The sequence below is a fragment of the Chiloscyllium punctatum genome, chromosome 22, assembly GCF_047496795.1.
Source record: "Chiloscyllium punctatum isolate Juve2018m chromosome 22, sChiPun1.3, whole genome shotgun sequence".
In the NCBI taxonomy this organism is placed as follows: domain Eukaryota; kingdom Metazoa; phylum Chordata; class Chondrichthyes; order Orectolobiformes; family Hemiscylliidae; genus Chiloscyllium; species Chiloscyllium punctatum.
The window spans coordinates 84,955,659-84,971,962 of record NC_092760.1 but is presented as its reverse complement, the minus strand read 5'-3'; the positions used below and the strand labels follow the sequence as shown (position 1 = coordinate 84,971,962).

General features: G+C 43.0%; 1 protein-coding gene across 7 annotated transcripts in view; it reads left to right on the top strand.

Annotated features, from left to right (window-relative positions):
* The window catches only part of ano5a (anoctamin 5a), a 196,031-nt gene that overhangs the window by 155,834 nt on the left and 23,893 nt on the right, over positions 1-16,304 (top strand). For all 7 annotated transcript variants that reach the window (XM_072592754.1, XM_072592753.1, XM_072592751.1 and 4 more), the window contains 7 exons: positions 1,111-1,245; positions 3,415-3,517; positions 4,898-4,958; positions 5,187-5,338; positions 8,408-8,482; positions 13,518-13,740; positions 15,954-16,123. In XM_072592754.1, coding sequence (XP_072448855.1) covers positions 1,111-1,245; positions 3,415-3,517; positions 4,898-4,958; positions 5,187-5,338; positions 8,408-8,482; positions 13,518-13,740; positions 15,954-16,123 — 919 coding nt within the window. The remainder of the gene's footprint in view (positions 1-1,110; positions 1,246-3,414; positions 3,518-4,897; positions 4,959-5,186; positions 5,339-8,407; positions 8,483-13,517; positions 13,741-15,953; positions 16,124-16,304) is intronic.

The window sequence follows — 16,304 nt, the reverse complement described above, 5'->3', positions numbered from 1 at the left end:
TATTAGCAGGAAACTTTGCTTGGTTATACCCAGAGTGCACTTCTGAGAAATCACCATTACCACCATCAACACTCATTAGCAGCAGTGCACACAGGCTACAAAATGTATTGCAGAATACTGTCCATTTGCTTGGGTGTGTGCGGTTTCATCGCATTTAAGACTCTTGACACCTTTCAGGTCAAAGCAGCTCGCTTGATTGATGCCACACCCACAAACATTCACTCCTTCCCCCCCCTACCACCGATACTCAGTAGCAGCAGTGTGGACTGCAGAAATTCACCAAAGATCCGCAAACAGATCCTTCCAAAACCCACAACCACTTGAACTGAGAAGGATAAGGACAGCGAATACATAGGGAACACCATCCCCCCGCAAGTTCCTCTCCAAGCCACTTACCACCCGATCTTGGGTGGTGAACATATCATCACTTTTGCTGGGTCAAAATCTTGGGATTCCCTCCGTAAAAGCATTGTGGATTTATCAACAGCACATAGACTGCAGCGGATCAAGATGGCAGCTCACTGCCATCTTGTCAAGGGGCAACAAGGGACGGGCGATAAGTAATGGTTGCACGGTGGCTCAGTGGTTAGCACTGCTACCTCACAGCACTAGGGACCCAGGATCGAATCCTGCCTCGGGCGACTGTCTGTGTGGAGTTTACACATTCTCCCCGTGTTTGTGTGGGTTTCCTCTGGGCGCTCTGGCTTCCTCCCACAGTCCAAAGATGTGCAGGTCAGATGAATTGGCCATGCTAAATTGCCTGTAGTGTTAGGTAAGGGGTAAATGTAGGGGAATGGGTGGGTTGCATTTCGGCGGGTCGGTGTGGGCATGTTGGGCCGAAGGGCCTGTTTCCACACTAAGTAACCTAATCTAGGATAGGGGAATGAGTCTGGGTGGGTTACTCTTTGGAAGGTCAGTGGGCTTGTTGGGCCGAAGGGCCTGTTTCCACACTGTAGGGATTCTAGGATTCTAACGTTCTAACCTGGCCCAGCCAGTGATACCCACATCCCACAAATGAATTTCAAAATAAAAAAAAACAGTCCATCAATTTCTCAGATTTTAGAACCTGTAACTTTTATTGGGTCTCATTTCTCTGTTTCTGCTTTCTAGGAAATACTATGGAGAGAAGATTGGAATATATTTTGCCTGGCTTGGTTTTTACACAGAAATGCTGGGGATTGCAGGTGCCGTTGGTTTCATTTGCTTTCTGTATGGCTGCATAACTAAGGATGGAAACATATGGAGGTAACCGTCTATTTTGATTTAATAACACTTGATCAATTAAGAGGAGAGATTTGATTTTGTAATCCCATAAGGGAATGTAATTCAACGTGTACAAGCCCCTCCCTAATACGTTTAAAAACAGAGTTCAAGCTATTTCCTAACTTGTTTGCTGTGTTAAGTATAAAAACCTGCATGAAAGCAGTATACTTCCTGGCATTTCCCCAAAATATGACAAAAGCAGTAATATCCATTCTAACATGGTTAAGAGATTCATTCAGACACTGAGTTATTTTTCCTTTATTAGTCGAGGGAGTGGGAATCATTAGCCAGTTATTTCCCAGCGCTTTTCCAGCACCACACTTACCACCTTCCATCCACCTATGGCATTCCCAGCCCCACCTCCATCCCATTTATCTCTCAGTCCCCTTGGGGCCCTCCACATTCCTGATGAAGAGCTTATGCTCGAAATGTTGAATCTCCTGCTCCTCAGATGCTGCCTGACCGGCTGTACTTTTCCAGCACCACACTTCTTGACTCATTTATTTCTCAACTTCTCTCTGGGCAATGAGGGATAAGTGTCAACCAGACAGCTGTAGGCCTGGAGTCACGTTTAGGCCAGAGCAGATAAGGACAGTAGATTTCATTCTCTCCGGGATAATAGTGGACAAAATGAATTTTTTTTAGAACAGTTAACAGTGACCAATTAGCCAGCTTTCTATTCTAGATTTTATTGAATTCAAATTTCACCATCTGCTAAAGTGAGATTTGAACCCAAGTCCACCACATCATTGGCCTAGGGCTCTGGATTGCTAGTCCAGTGACATTACCACCATGCCTCTACTTCTATTCTACATTGGTGTAATAGGGACATTAGCAGACTGTTAAATATCAGGCTATGACTTGCGGATATTTTAATTCTCAAGCCTCATTTGCCCACTCCATCTCCTACCCACGGCTAGTGGGATGATGTCACTGATGGAAGATGGCAACCAAAATTATTTGGAGGGGAACGAAAGGGGCATTTTACATTGACCTCAGCAACACATAGAAACAGCCCATCGGTAAGGAGAGATTGCCAGGTTTGGGGGATGTCAACAAGTAAGCAATCAAGCATCAGAACAATCCTTAATTTGAAAGAAGTGAAGGATTTAATTTATAAAGTAGCTCCTTCCACAAGCTTATCAATTGAGTAACATATAAGGATCAGTGATCAGACTGATGTATTCAATTACAGGTGCCTAACCATTTGAAAACCACAGGTATGATTTTTGCTGTCTCATTTGTTTGATACAATGTGGATCAAAGTTGAGCACTTGGTTAAAATTGCACAAAGTCAGGCAAGTTAAGTCTTGAGGGGCATGGAAACGAGCGTATGTAGCAGGAAGCTCTTCCACTAACTTCATGAGCTCCTCCCACACTATTTCTGAAAATTGCAAAGCTTAAAAATAAACCAAGGAACTCTTCTTAAGTTTTCCCAATTTCAGCAACAAATAGCTAAAATTGTACATGAGGATATAGAAAATAAAGGAAAGCTTATTAAACTCATCATCCCAGTTCCTGCCACAGTGTACAATTTGCTTCATTTTAGAGACTATACAAAAACACCTTAAATTTTACCTTCCAGCAAAATATATCTTCTATTAGACTTCTTAGCTTCCACTTCTTCTTAAGATTAGATTCCCTACAGTGTGGAAAAAGGCCCTTCAGCCCAACAAGTCCACACCGACCTTCCGAAGAGTAACCCACCCTCCTCTGACTAATGCACCTAACAACTGTGGACAACTTAGCGTGGCCAATTCAACTGACCTGCACATCTTTGGAATGTGGGAGGAAGCTAGAGTACCCAGAGGAAATCCACACGTACACAGGGAGAATGTGCAAACTCCACACAGACAGTGCTCAAGACTGGAATCAAATCTGGGACTCTGGCACTGTGAGGCAGCAGTGCTAACCACTGAGCCACCATGCCACCTGTATGACTGAGCTATGCTTCTGCAATTGTTGACATTTGAAACTATCAGTCCTCCATGTCCATGTAGTTAGCAGAAGGCCCAGGTCAGTCAATGGCACACAATGACTGACAGTTTGAAAAGTTAAAAGGAAGGTTTACGTTTACTTCTTTAATTGAGTATGCATTACAATTTAAATTCCCAATGGGTAGGGTTTGATCACTTTTTTTTCCACCCTTAGTGAAGAAATTTGTGATGCTGAACTTGGAGGGAAGATTATCATGTGTCCCTTGTGTTATGATTGTGACTTCTGGAGACTGAATACTACCTGTGAATCGACCAAGGTGCGTAGCTTTGAGCAGAAGGATCTCCAATTCTAAAGCATCTATCTGGGAAACTCTGCTCTTCACAACTCTTCCAATCCTAAGATGAAGTTAAAAATCACACAACACACAGGTTACAATCCAACAGGTTTATTTGGAACCACTTTTTAATTACAGTGTAATTTAAGTTCTGGGATTTATATATCAAAGAACAGAAACCAGCATATCCCATTCTAAAAGATGAAAGATTTAATCTAAAATTGTTTAATGTGTCATATCTCCATGACACTGGACTCCTTCGGCTATAAATTCTGTGATCGTGATCTTATTCTCCACAACCACCTGATGAAGGAACGGCGCTCTGAAAGCAAGTGCTTCCAAGTAAACCTGTTGGACTAATACCTGGTGCTGTGTGATTTTTAACTTGATCCACCTCAGTCCAACACTGGCACCTCCAAGTCAACCTGAAGATGGTAATTCAGGAATCTTCTTAATTTTTTATACAGGTTTGAACAGTTTTGAAAATAAATTGGAGAATTTGAATGTAGCTACAGCATTTTTCTTAGTTACCAAAAGCGCACCTTATCATTTTAAAAAATATTTCCTGCATCTGTAAGCCGTTTTATATGTTCAAATGGCCCTTGTGTTAGCTGTCCACAATGAATGTTGAAAATTGCCATGGTTTTTATTTTCTTTGATGTGTGAACTGTTGCTGCTGCTAACTATGTAGATGAGACTGTAAAAGCAATCTCCGATGGAGAAAAACATGTCAAAAGAAGACACTTGCCTAACCATTTCCTCAACAAATACCAGGCATTGTCATACTCAACAAATTAAACCTTTCCTCAACAGTGCATTCAAGGCCCATTGTAACAATTCGCCAAATCTCTTGTCAACAAACATGACCTGCGATGTCTACTGTCTGGAAGGAAAAGGACAGCAAGTACATGGGAACCACCTTAAACTTCCCGTTTAAACCCCCCATCACCCTGGCTTGGAATTGTATCACTGTTCCTTCACTGACATTGGGTCAAAATAACATCAGGTAGATGCTGAGATTCAAGAAGGTGGCTCACCACTGCCTTCTAGAGGCTAATGAGGGTCAGTGACACCCACCTCCCATGAAGAAAAGTTTTTCAAAAGTTGACAAGCCTAAGTGCACACGTGACACACCCTCAATCCGCAAACTTTAGCTCTGCTTAAGCATATTCATGTCTTACTTGCTCCCTTGAGGGGGATTAGTGGAGTTTAAACTTGTAAAAGCTATTCTGTATTTGAGTGGGCATACTTTTGCATTTTTGGTGGTCCTGAAAGTAACCTAGCCAGTTTGGTCAATATTGCACTAATTTTGAAATTTACTTATAAAAGTTCTCTCATATTCAACCCTTTATTTTGTTACAGAATTCTCACCTGTTTGACAACGCTGCCACCTTGTTTTTTGCAGTTTTTATGGGCATCTGGGGTGAGTGCCTTTCTGTTATTTGAGTCAGATAATAGAAAATCAAATTAATTTGTGGAATATAGCCACAGAGGGAGAATTCTGAAAGCCTTGAGTTTATCAAGATAGCTTCTTTGACTGTAGTGAGATGGCTCATGTAAATAAATGGGGATTAAAAAAGCTAGTAGAATTGTGATTTCAGAAGGGTGAGCGGCTGCTTATGTAACTGGCTTTGATTTGTTTCTTGAGCAGTTACTCTCTTTCTGGAGCTGTGGAAGCGGCGACAGGCAAAACTGGAATATGAGTGGGACCTTGTGGACTTTGAAGAGGAGCAGCAACAACTTCAGATACGCCCAGAGTATGAGGCAAAGTGCAAGCACTACAAGAAAAACCCAGTTACGCAGGTACAATTAGTGGCTTAAAACGTGACATGCTCAGTTTAAGCTCCTGGCTTGTGGGTGCTGCTTCTGTCGGGATGACCGGCAGCATCTGTGGAGAGAGAAGCAATGTTAATGTTTCCAGTACAGTATGACTTCCTCTTCAGAGCCCTTTGAAAAGTCCAAGAGTTTCTCAAGTCAAGAGAAGATTAGATTAGATTATTTACAGTGTGGAAACAGGCCGTTTGGCCCAACAAGTCCACACTGCCCCTCCAAAGAGCAACCCACCCAGACACATTCCCCTACATTAACCCCTCCACCTAACACTCCGGGCAAGTTAGTGTGGCCAATTCACCTAACCTGCACATTTTTGTACTGTGGGAGGAAACCAGAGCACCCGGAGAAAACCCACGCAGACACGGGGAGAATGTGCAAACTCCACACAGACAGTTGCCCAAGGCGGGAATTGAAACCAGGTCTCTGGCGCTGTGAGGCAGCAGTGCTAACCATTGTGCCACCATGCCACCCATGACAGAAGAACTGCTTGAGTTCAGAAGAAGACATACTGGACCTGAAACAGTAGCTCTGTTTCTATTTCCACAAATGCTGCCAACCTGCTGAGTTTCTCCAGCCAAAATTGTTTGTTTCAGATTTCTAACATCCATAGTAATTTGCCTTTATTCTTTCTTGTTGGAATGTGTCTGCTCAGTGTTTCTATGCTCACCTGTTCAGACGTAAGTGAAGTATAGGAGTGTAAAATGCATAGCCATTGTCTTAAAACAACACTTTAGCCGTTGACAAGAAACATAGAAAACAGGGGCTAGAGTGGGCCGTTCAGTCCTTGGAGTCTGCTGCAACACGCAATATGATCATGGTTGATCATCCAATTCAGTATTCCTCCCTCTTTCTCCCCAAACGTTTTGATCCCTATAAGAATTATAAGTCCCTCTTTTCTGTATATTCTGAAATATTTCCTTAATGTCTCCTGGTGCATCTCTATTAACCTATCCTTTGTCTAAATTGCCCAGCCACTTTTGGAGTCCAATGTACAATTCTGGTCTCCCTGTTATAGGAAGGATCTTATTACACTGGAAAGAATGCAGTAAAGATTCACTAGGATGTTACCAAGACTGGAAGATTTGAGTTATCGGGAGAGGCTGGATAGGCTAGGACTTTTTTTGACTTTTTTTCCCTGGAGCATTGGAGGCTGAGGGGTGATCTCATAAAATCATGAGGGTCATGGATAAAGTGAATAGCTAGGATATTTTCCCCAGAGTAGGGGAGTCTAAAACTGGAGGGCATGGTTTTATGCTGAGAGGGGAAAGATTTAGAAGGGACTTTAGTGCTAACTTTTTCCACAGAGGGTGGTGGATGTATGGGACGACCTGCTACAGAACGTGTAGAGGTGAGTACAATTACAACATTTAAAAGACATTTGGATAGGTGCATGAATAGGAAAGGCTTAAAGGGATATGGGCCAAACTCAGGGAAATGGGGCTAGTTTAGTTTCGGAAACCTGGTCGGCATGGATGAATTGGTCCAAGGGATCCGTTTCTGTGCTGTATGACTCTATGATTCCATGACTCCAGTTGCTTATTTGCCCTTTATAATTGTCCTCACTTAAATGTAAAGAATAGCCTTAGATCCATATTTCTCTCCCTCAGTATAACATTCGGGTATGGTTGCTGTTAGCATGGAATGCCTTCAGTGCGAGATTATTAATGAATCCTATCACATTGCAAAATAGAAACTTCATAGAAATGTTCATCTGGTAACTCATGACCTCTTATCCCAGTGCTCTGCACCACCATGCCCAAATCATCCTTCATCAATGTTAAGCCATTGTTTCTTCAAAATGTAAATTTGTATAAAAACAGATATTTTTTGCTGAAGCTTTTCATCTTGCACTCATCAGGACAATTCCCAAAAATAACAATAAAAGAGAAAACCAACATACCTCTTGTATGAGAGAAGAGGGCAGCAGCATTGTCCATGGCAAAACCACGACCAATTAGAGTCCAACTGGCAATCATTCACCCTGTTTCCCCACCCTGATGGGGGTATCAAGGGATTGCACATCCATATTGAAGAGGATATGACAGGGACCGGCAAACAAGAATTTGTGGATAATGCAGCAGAATAATTGTGGATGTAAGTGGGAAATGTAATAATGCTGCTCCTTTAACAAGGTTATGTTTAAATTAGATTACTTACAGTGCCCAACAAGTCCATACCGACCCTCCGAAGAGCAACCCCCCCAGATGCATTCCCCTACATTAACCCCTTCGCCGAACACCTTTGGAAACTTAGCATGGCCAATTCACCTGACCTGCACATCTTTGGACAGACAGTTACCCGAGGTGGGAATTGAACCCAGGTCCCTGGCGCTGTGAGGCAACAGTGCTAACCACTGTGCCACCGTGCCGCCCATTTGGTGTGGTCCTTGGGTTTTTTTTCCCCAGGAGGTCATAAAGACACAGGTTCTGAAAAGTCTAGGCTTTCAATCCGCTTTTGAAAGTTCTTGCTTAATACCGTCAAAATTGGCCTTCCTCCAATTTAGAACTTCACCTTTTAAATCTGGTCCATCCTTTCGCATCACTATTTTAAAACTAATAGAATTATGGTCGCTGGCCCCAAAGTGCTCCCCAACTGACACCTCAGTCACCTGCCCTGCCTTATTTCCCAAAAGTAGGTCAAGCTTTGCACCTTCTCTAATCGGTACATCCACATACTGAATCAGAACATTTTCTTGTACATATTTAACAAATTCCTCTCCATCTAAACCCTTGAGATCAAAGATCAGTCATGATCTTGTTGAATGTTAGAGGGGCCGAATAGCCTATTACGACTTCTATTTCCTCCATTCTCCTTGGCCATATTGATAAAAAAGGCTTTAATTGTAAAAATTGATTTCCGCTGACATTCCACAGTTTGTCAAAGCCTTATCAAGGGGTTTCTAAATGCATAGGTATTTGTATTTATTCATTTGTCCATGGTTATACAGAACAGATTTCAGTGTCCTTCATTGCATGTTCATACTTCAAAATGAGCTGTTTATTCATTGTTAATGTTCACATATTAATCTTTTATTTTCAGGAACCGGAGCCTTACATCCCGATATCAGACCAGGCGTTACGCTCTTGTGTGTCTGGAGCTACGGTTTTGTTTTGGGTGAGTACCTTCTTTAAAGTCCTTTAAACCAGGTTCTAGTTAATATCAGTGACATTCAAAATTCTAGTTTCTGTTCTGGGTTTCCCTGATTTTATTGAAAATACTCCCATCTCTACCACTCCTCGCAATCCAGTGGGTCCACTTATTTTAACTTGCTTGTCTCATGCTAAAGATGTTAGAATTCAGTTTTAGAGTATTGTGAGGGTAAAATGGGACGTCACCAGCAATATGGTAAAGTTAGGATTGCATTTTCCACTGTTGAGACTCCAGCCCAACATTCAGGCAGCGTAATTGTGATACTGCCATTGGATTAGAATTCCATAGTTAGGAGGATCCGTGGGATCGTGAGGGACTCATGGTTGGTGCGTTGCCTCTCAGTTGCCAGGGTTCATGATGTTTTGGATTATGTTTTCGGGATCCTTGAGGGGGAGGGGGAGCAGCCCTAAGTCGTGGTTCACATAGGAACCAACAACATAGGTAGGAAGAGAGTTGGGGATTTAAGGTAGAAGTTGAGGGAGATAAGGTGGAAGCTTAGAGCTAGAGCAAACACATTGTTATCTCTGGTTTGTTACCCATACCACGTGCTAGTGAGGCAAGGAATAGGGAGAGAGAGAGAGGATGACAGGGATGGTGCAAGAGGGAGGATTTCAGATACATGGATAATTTGGGGCTCATTCTAGGGTAAGTGGACCCTCTACAAACTGGTTGATCTATACCGGAACCAGAGGGGCACCAATATCCTGGGAGGGCGGGGAATTTGCTAATGCTCTTTGGGAGGGTTTACACTAGTTCAGCAGGGGGATGAGAACCTACATTGTAGTTCCAGTGTCCAGGAGGTTGTGAGTAGTGAGGTCAGAAATAAGGTTGCAAGAGTGTACCGGCAAGCAAGAAGGTGGTTTGAAGTGTGTCTATGTCAACACCAGGAATATCCAGAATAAGGTGGGTGAATGTGCAGCGTGGATTGGTTTCTGGGACTTTGATGTTGTGACCATTTCAGAGAAATGGATAAAGCAGGGACAGAAATGGTTGTTGCAGGTTCTGGGATTTAGATGTTTCAGTAAGAACAAAGAAGACGGTAGAAGAGGGGGATATGTTACATTGTTAGTCAAGGACAGTATTATGGTGGCAGAAAGGACGTTTGAGAACTCGTCTACTGAGGTAGTATGGGCTGAGTTTAGAGGCAGGAAAGGAGAGGTCACCCTGTTGGGTGTTTTCTATAGACCTCCGAATAGTTCCAGAGATGTCGAGGAAAGGATAGCAAAGATGATTCTGGCTAGGAGCGAGAGTAACAGGGTAGTTGTTATGGGGTCTTTAATTTTCCTAATATTGACTGGAAATATGACAGTGCAAGGACTTTAGATGAGTCCGTTTTTGTCCAATGTGTGCAGGAGGGTTTCCTGATACAGTGTGTAGATAGGCCAACAAGGGGCGAGGCCACTTTGGATTTGATACTGGTAATGAACCGGGCGAGGCCAGGTGTTAGATTTGGAGGTAGGTGAGCACTTTGGTAATAGTGACCACAATTCAATTATGTTTGCTTTAGCGATGGAAAGGGATAGGTATGTACTGCAGGTCAAGAATTATTGCTGAGGGAATGTCAATTATGATGCAATTAGGCATGACTTAGGATGCATAGGATGGGGAAGGAGACAGCAGGGGATGGGCACAATTGAAATGTGGAGCTTATTCAAGGAACAGCTACTGCGTGTCCTTTATAAGTATATACCTATCAGGCAGGGAGAAAGTGGTCGAGCGAGGGAGCCGTGGTTTACTAAAGAAGTTGAATGTCTTATCAAGAGGAAGAAGAAGGCTTTTGTTAGGATGAGATGTGAAGGCTCAGTTAGGATACTTAAAGTTACAAGTTAGCCAGGAAAGACCTAAAGAGGGAACTAAGAAGAGCCAGGAGGTGACATGAGAAGTTGTTGGCAGATAGGATCAAGGAAAACCCTAAAGCTTTCTATAGGTATGTCAAGAATAAAAGAATGACTAGAGTAAGATGAGGCCCAATCAAGGATAGCAGTTGGAAGGTGTGCATGGAGTCCAAGGAGATAGGAGAAGCGCCAAATGAATAATTTTCATCAGCATTCACACTGGGAAAAGACCATGTTGATGAGGAGAATGCTGAGATACAGGCCAGTAGACCAGATGGGATTGAGGTTCACGAGGAGGAAGTGTTAGCAATTCTGGAAAGTGTGAAAATAGATAAGTCCCCTGGCCTGGATGGGATTTATCCTAGGATTCTCTGGGAAGGGAGGAGATTGCAGAGCCTTTGGCTTTGATCTTTGTCGTCATTGTTATTACCAGGAATAGTACTAGAAGACTGGAGAATAGCAAACGTTTTCCCCTTGTTCAAGAAAGGGAGTAGAGACAATCCTGGTAATTTTAGACCAGTGAGTCTTGCTTCAGTTGTGGGTAAAGTGTTGGATAAGGTTGTAAGAGATAATCATCTGGAAAGGAATAATTTGATTACGAATAGTCAACACAGTTTTGTGAAGGGTAGGTCATGCCTCACAAATCTTATTGAGTTATTTGAGAAGGTGACCAAACAGGTGGATGAGGGTAAAGTGGTTGATCTGGTGTATATGGATTTCAGTATGGCGTATGATAAAGTTCCCCACGATAGGCTATTGCACAAAATACAGAGGAATGGGATTGAGGGTGATTTAGCAGTTTGGATCAGAAATTGGCAAGCTGAAAGGAGACCAAGAGTGGTGGTTGATGGGAAATGTTCAGTTACTAATGGTGTATCACAAGGATGTGTTTTGGGTCCACTGTTGTTTGTCATTTTTATAAATGACCTTGATGAAGGCGTAGAAGGATGGGTTAGTAAATTTGCGGATGACACTAAGTTGGTGGAGTTGTGGAAAGTGTGAAAGGATGTTTTATGTTACAGAGGGACATAGATAAGCTGCAGAACTGGCTGAGAGGTGGCAGATCAATTTTAATGTGGAAACGTGTGGCTCATTTTGGAAGGAGCAACAGGAATAGAGAGTACTGTGCTAATGGTACAATTCTTGGTAGTGCAGATGAGCAGAGAGATCTCTGTGTCCATATACATAGATCCATGAAAGTTGCCACCCACATTGATAGCGTTGTTAAGAGGCATACGGTGTGTTAGCTTTTATTGGTGGAGGGATTGAGTTTTGGAGCCACGAGGTCATGTTGCAGCTGTTCAAAACTCTGGTGCGGCCGCACTTGGAGTATTGCGTACATTTCTGGTCATTGCATTATGGGAAGGATGCAGAAACTTTGGAAAAGGTTCAGAGGAGATTTACCAGGATGTTACCTGTATGGAGGGACGGTCTTATGAAGAAAGGCTGATGGACTGAAGGCTGTTTTCATTAGAGAGAAGAAGGCTGAGAGGTGACTTAATTGAGACATTTAAGATAATTAGAGGGTTAGTTAAGGTGGACAGTGAGATCCTTTTTCCTCGGATGGTGATAGCACGAAGGGACATAGCTTTAAATTGAGGGGTGATAGGTACAGGGCAGATGTCAAAGGCAGTTTCTTTACTCAGAGTAATAGGGGTATGGAAAACACTGCTTGCAACAGTAGTAGACTCTCCAACTTTAAGGGCATTTAAATGGTCATTGGATAAACATAAGGATGAAAATTGAATAGTGTAGGTTAGATGGGCTTCAGATTGGTTCCACAGGTTGGTGCAACATTGAGGGCCGAAGGGCCTGTATTGCGCTGGAACGTTCTATGTTCTGTGTTCCAGGTGCAAAGTCCAATGCGTTTGTACGTAGGTTCATATCCCACCAGAGTAGCTGGTGGAATTTAAATGGAAGCTGTATTAGTTGTATTTAATAAAAAGCTAGTCCCAGTCATGCTAATCATGAAACAACTTCCAGTTGTCCACAAAAGCCCACCTGGTTTACTGATGTCCTTTAGGGAAGGAAGTCCTTACCTGGTCTGGCCTCCATTTGACTCCCATAGTGTAGCTGACTCTTAGCCCCTCTCTTAAATGGCCTAGAGAGCCAATTAGTTCAAGGGCAATAAGGGATGGGCAACAAATGTCAGTCTAACCAGCTATGCCCACATCGCATGAAAGAATTTACAAAAGTAATGTTCGAGTTCAGGGAGTTGAACTTTAGAAGGAGTAAGTAAGCAGGCAGTGGGTTTGCTGATACCTGTTTTGACCTTTCCACAGTTCTGCTAAATATCTTCATTTGTTTATTTTTGATAATTCTTATCATGGTGCCAGTGCAATTTAGGTAAAAATAAGTTGGACATTTTTGGTTGCTTGCAGCTGCTTGGTATTTTGGCCTGTTTACTGCAGCAGATTTTATTCCAATACACCACACAGTACACTACAAATTATTTTACCACATCCATTCTTGAGACAAGGACAGAGCACAAAAACTCTAAACAAAACCCTTTCAGCTATGCAGTACAGCTCCAATGGCCTGCAGTGAGGTGTGAACTGTGAACCACCTGACCAGGCCAAATTTAAATTTAGGATTGTGAAAAGTTTTCACGGAGGATGCTCATTACAATTGTCCTTTCTAATCAATGAATTAAGTTGTACTTTGTTAAAGCTTTTCACCTTGCACTCATCAGGACAGATGCAAGAATTCCAAAGTTCAAAGGAAGCAATAAATTAGCTTTCTTGCATTTGTCCTGATATGTATCAGACTGAAAGATTCCACAAAATCGGTGGCACAGTGGTTAGCACTGCTGCCTCACAGCGCCAGAGACCTGGGTTCAATTCCCGCCTCAGGCAACTGACTGTGGAGTTTGCACATTCTCCCCGTGTCTGTGTGGGTTTCCTCCGGGTGCTCCGGTTTCCTCCCACAGTCCAAAAGATGTGCAGGTCAGGTGAATTGGCCATGCTAAATTGCCCGTAGTGTTAGGTGAGGGGTAGATGTAGGGGTATGGGTGGGTTGTGCTTCGGCGGGGCGGTGTGGACTTGTTGGGCCGAAGGGCCTGTTTCCACACTGTAAGTAATCTAATCTAATCTAATAAAAAAAAGTACCCAGTTTTCAGCAAAGCTCCCATTACCAAGCTATTATTTGTTTGTCTTTCCACCTAGATCTTTTTAATCCTGATCTGTATCATTGCGGTTATCGTGTACCGCCTCTCGATGTATGCCACCTTTGCCAAGATCACTGTGAACATGGAGAAGGTCAGGTACATTGGCACTTTCTTCACACCTCAGATGGCAACCTCAGTCACCGCGTCCGTCCTGAACTTTATCATCATCATGATTCTAAACTACTTCTATGAGAGGGTGGCAATCTGGATCACAGATCTTGGTAAAGCTGATTCTTTCACCATCTTTCTCCACGAGAACGTTTTTCTTAATGTTTTGATTTGATTTGATTTATTGTTGTCACATGTTCCCAAGTACAGTGGAAAAAGTTCTGTTTTGTGAACAGTACAGGCAGATCATAGCAAACAAGGACATACAGATCATAGGGCACTTCGACAGAGTGAAGCATATAAGGTTATGGCTGCACAGGAGGTGCACAAAGCAAGATCAACGTTCGATTTGAAATCAGAGAGGTTCATTGGGCAGTCTCCTAACAGCAGGGAAGAAGCTGTTCTTGAACCTTCTGGTTTTATCAAGGTGTTTACTTTTATACATGATGCTAATCATTTCCAAAGTGAAAGCTTCCCATTTAATGCTACAATTTGCTACGCTGAGGGGAAATTATTTTATTCATTGATAAGCTTGGTGCCTCACCCCTCGTAAAACTGAGTATATTGCTGGGCACTTTGAAGGGCAGTCAATGAAGTTAGTGCTGGGCGGGACTGAGACTGAGTAAAGATAGCTGACACTGGAGAGAACCCAATTATATTTTTATGGCAATGTCATTTTACAGATTTCTTGTTGAAACAGATTTAGATTCTCAAATGGTTATTGTGGTATGAGTTGTTCTGTTATAACACCCGTCTTGTCAACGCGGATTCGTTGTCACGCGATTGATGAATGGGGGACAATGTTTCTACTGTGCGAACTTTGAAAACGTGTGTTGGCTGTGACGTGGTTACATCGCCAATACTTTAAACACTGTTCCTGAACCATGATTTCTGTATAACGCAGGGTTAAACAAGAAGGCAACCATCACGTTATAGAAGAACCGACTGAAATTTGTAACAGGTCTTGTGGTACAGGTTGTTATGTAATTCAGTTGCTTTGTGATGCAGAGTGACTCCAGCAGAGCAGGTTCAAGTCCTGCACCAGCTGAGGTTACTTCTCGATCTTCCACCCAACCCGACACCTCAAGTTAAACTCACCATCAGTCCCCTCTGTCTCTCTCATGAGAGAGCGGCCTGTGATGCTCTGGGATTGTGGTGCAATGGTAATGTATATCTCTGGGTCAGAAACATTAGGCTGAAGACCCATGCCACAATCTGTTGACCATAGAAGGAACGTTCATGATTTGGTTCAACAATCGCAGGAGTAGGCCATTCAGCCCCTTAAGCCTGTTCTACTATTCTAGGTCATGGCCAATTATCTACTTCGATGTCATTTTCCTGTGCTGTCCCCATATCCCTTAATGTTATTCATCTCCAAACTTACATCAGTTTCTATCACAAACAGAAATTGCTGGAGAAACTCAGCAGGTCTCGCAGCATCTGTGCAGAGAAAGCAAAGTCAACATTTCGGTCCCAATGATCCTTCTTTGGAATTGATTTTAACCAGGGAAAGGTGGTATATGTGCTGAAGAAAGAGTATCAGAGGGAATCTGGTTCCGGGGGATTTTTGTACATATGTCTGCCACGTCCAGCAGGTTGATGCCATCAGACACACGTGACCCTCCCTTCCATTGTCAGCATTATGTGTTGGACCATTCCGTCCCGAACACCCTGGTCCACTCCTCCATTTTCCTACACCACCCCACCTCTCCCACAATAGCCCCGACAGTACCTTCTGCAGAAAACCCAGAAGGTGTAACTCCTGCCCGTTTACTTCCTCCCTCCTCACTATCCAAGACCTCAAACATACCTTCCCAGGTTCAAGAACAGCACCTCATTTTCCACCTAACAAATGCAGACTGGATGACCCTTTTGCAGAACAACTGCGTCTGTCTGCAAAGTTGACCCTGAACTCCCAGTTTCCCACCTCTTCAATACCTCACCACGTTCCCTGGCCAACATCTCTGACTCAGGTTGGCTGCAGTGCTCCAGCGAAGCTCAGTGCAAGTCGGAAGAACAACATCTCATTTTCTGCGGATTAGAAAGTAAGATAGTCGCAGTCATGAGCTAACTGTACAAAGTCTGGGCAGGTCTACACCTGGAGTCATTGTCAGCTGTTTTAGACACCACATCTTAGAGAGAAGATATTCGAAGGGCAGCACAGTAACTTGTTGGTCACTGGACCTGAAACATTAACTCTGCTTTCTTTCTATAGATCACACAAGATCCACTGAGTTCTCCCAGTCATTTCTGTTGTTGTTTCTGATTCTAGTATCTGCAGTGCTTTGTCAACTCCATGTTGTTTATTCTCTTTCTGATTTACCAGAGATCCCCAGGACTCACTTGGAGTATGAGAACCGGTTGACCATGAAAATGTTCCTCTTCCAGTTCGTTAACTACTATTCCTCCTGCTTCTATGTTGCCTTCTTCAAAGGGAAGTTCATTGGTCACCCTGGGGACTATAACCGTCTGTTTGGGATATGGCGAAATGAAGAGGTAGGACATCCGAACAGATGATGACAACAACCTGGATTCTTATAAGGTCTTTAACTAGTAAAACATTGATAGACTGTAAGAAATCAGAAGAGTAGGCCCCTCAAGCTTATCCCACTATTCAATGGGATCATGGCTGATCCAACATTCCTCACGCCCATTCTCCTGTCCTTTGCCTGTAACC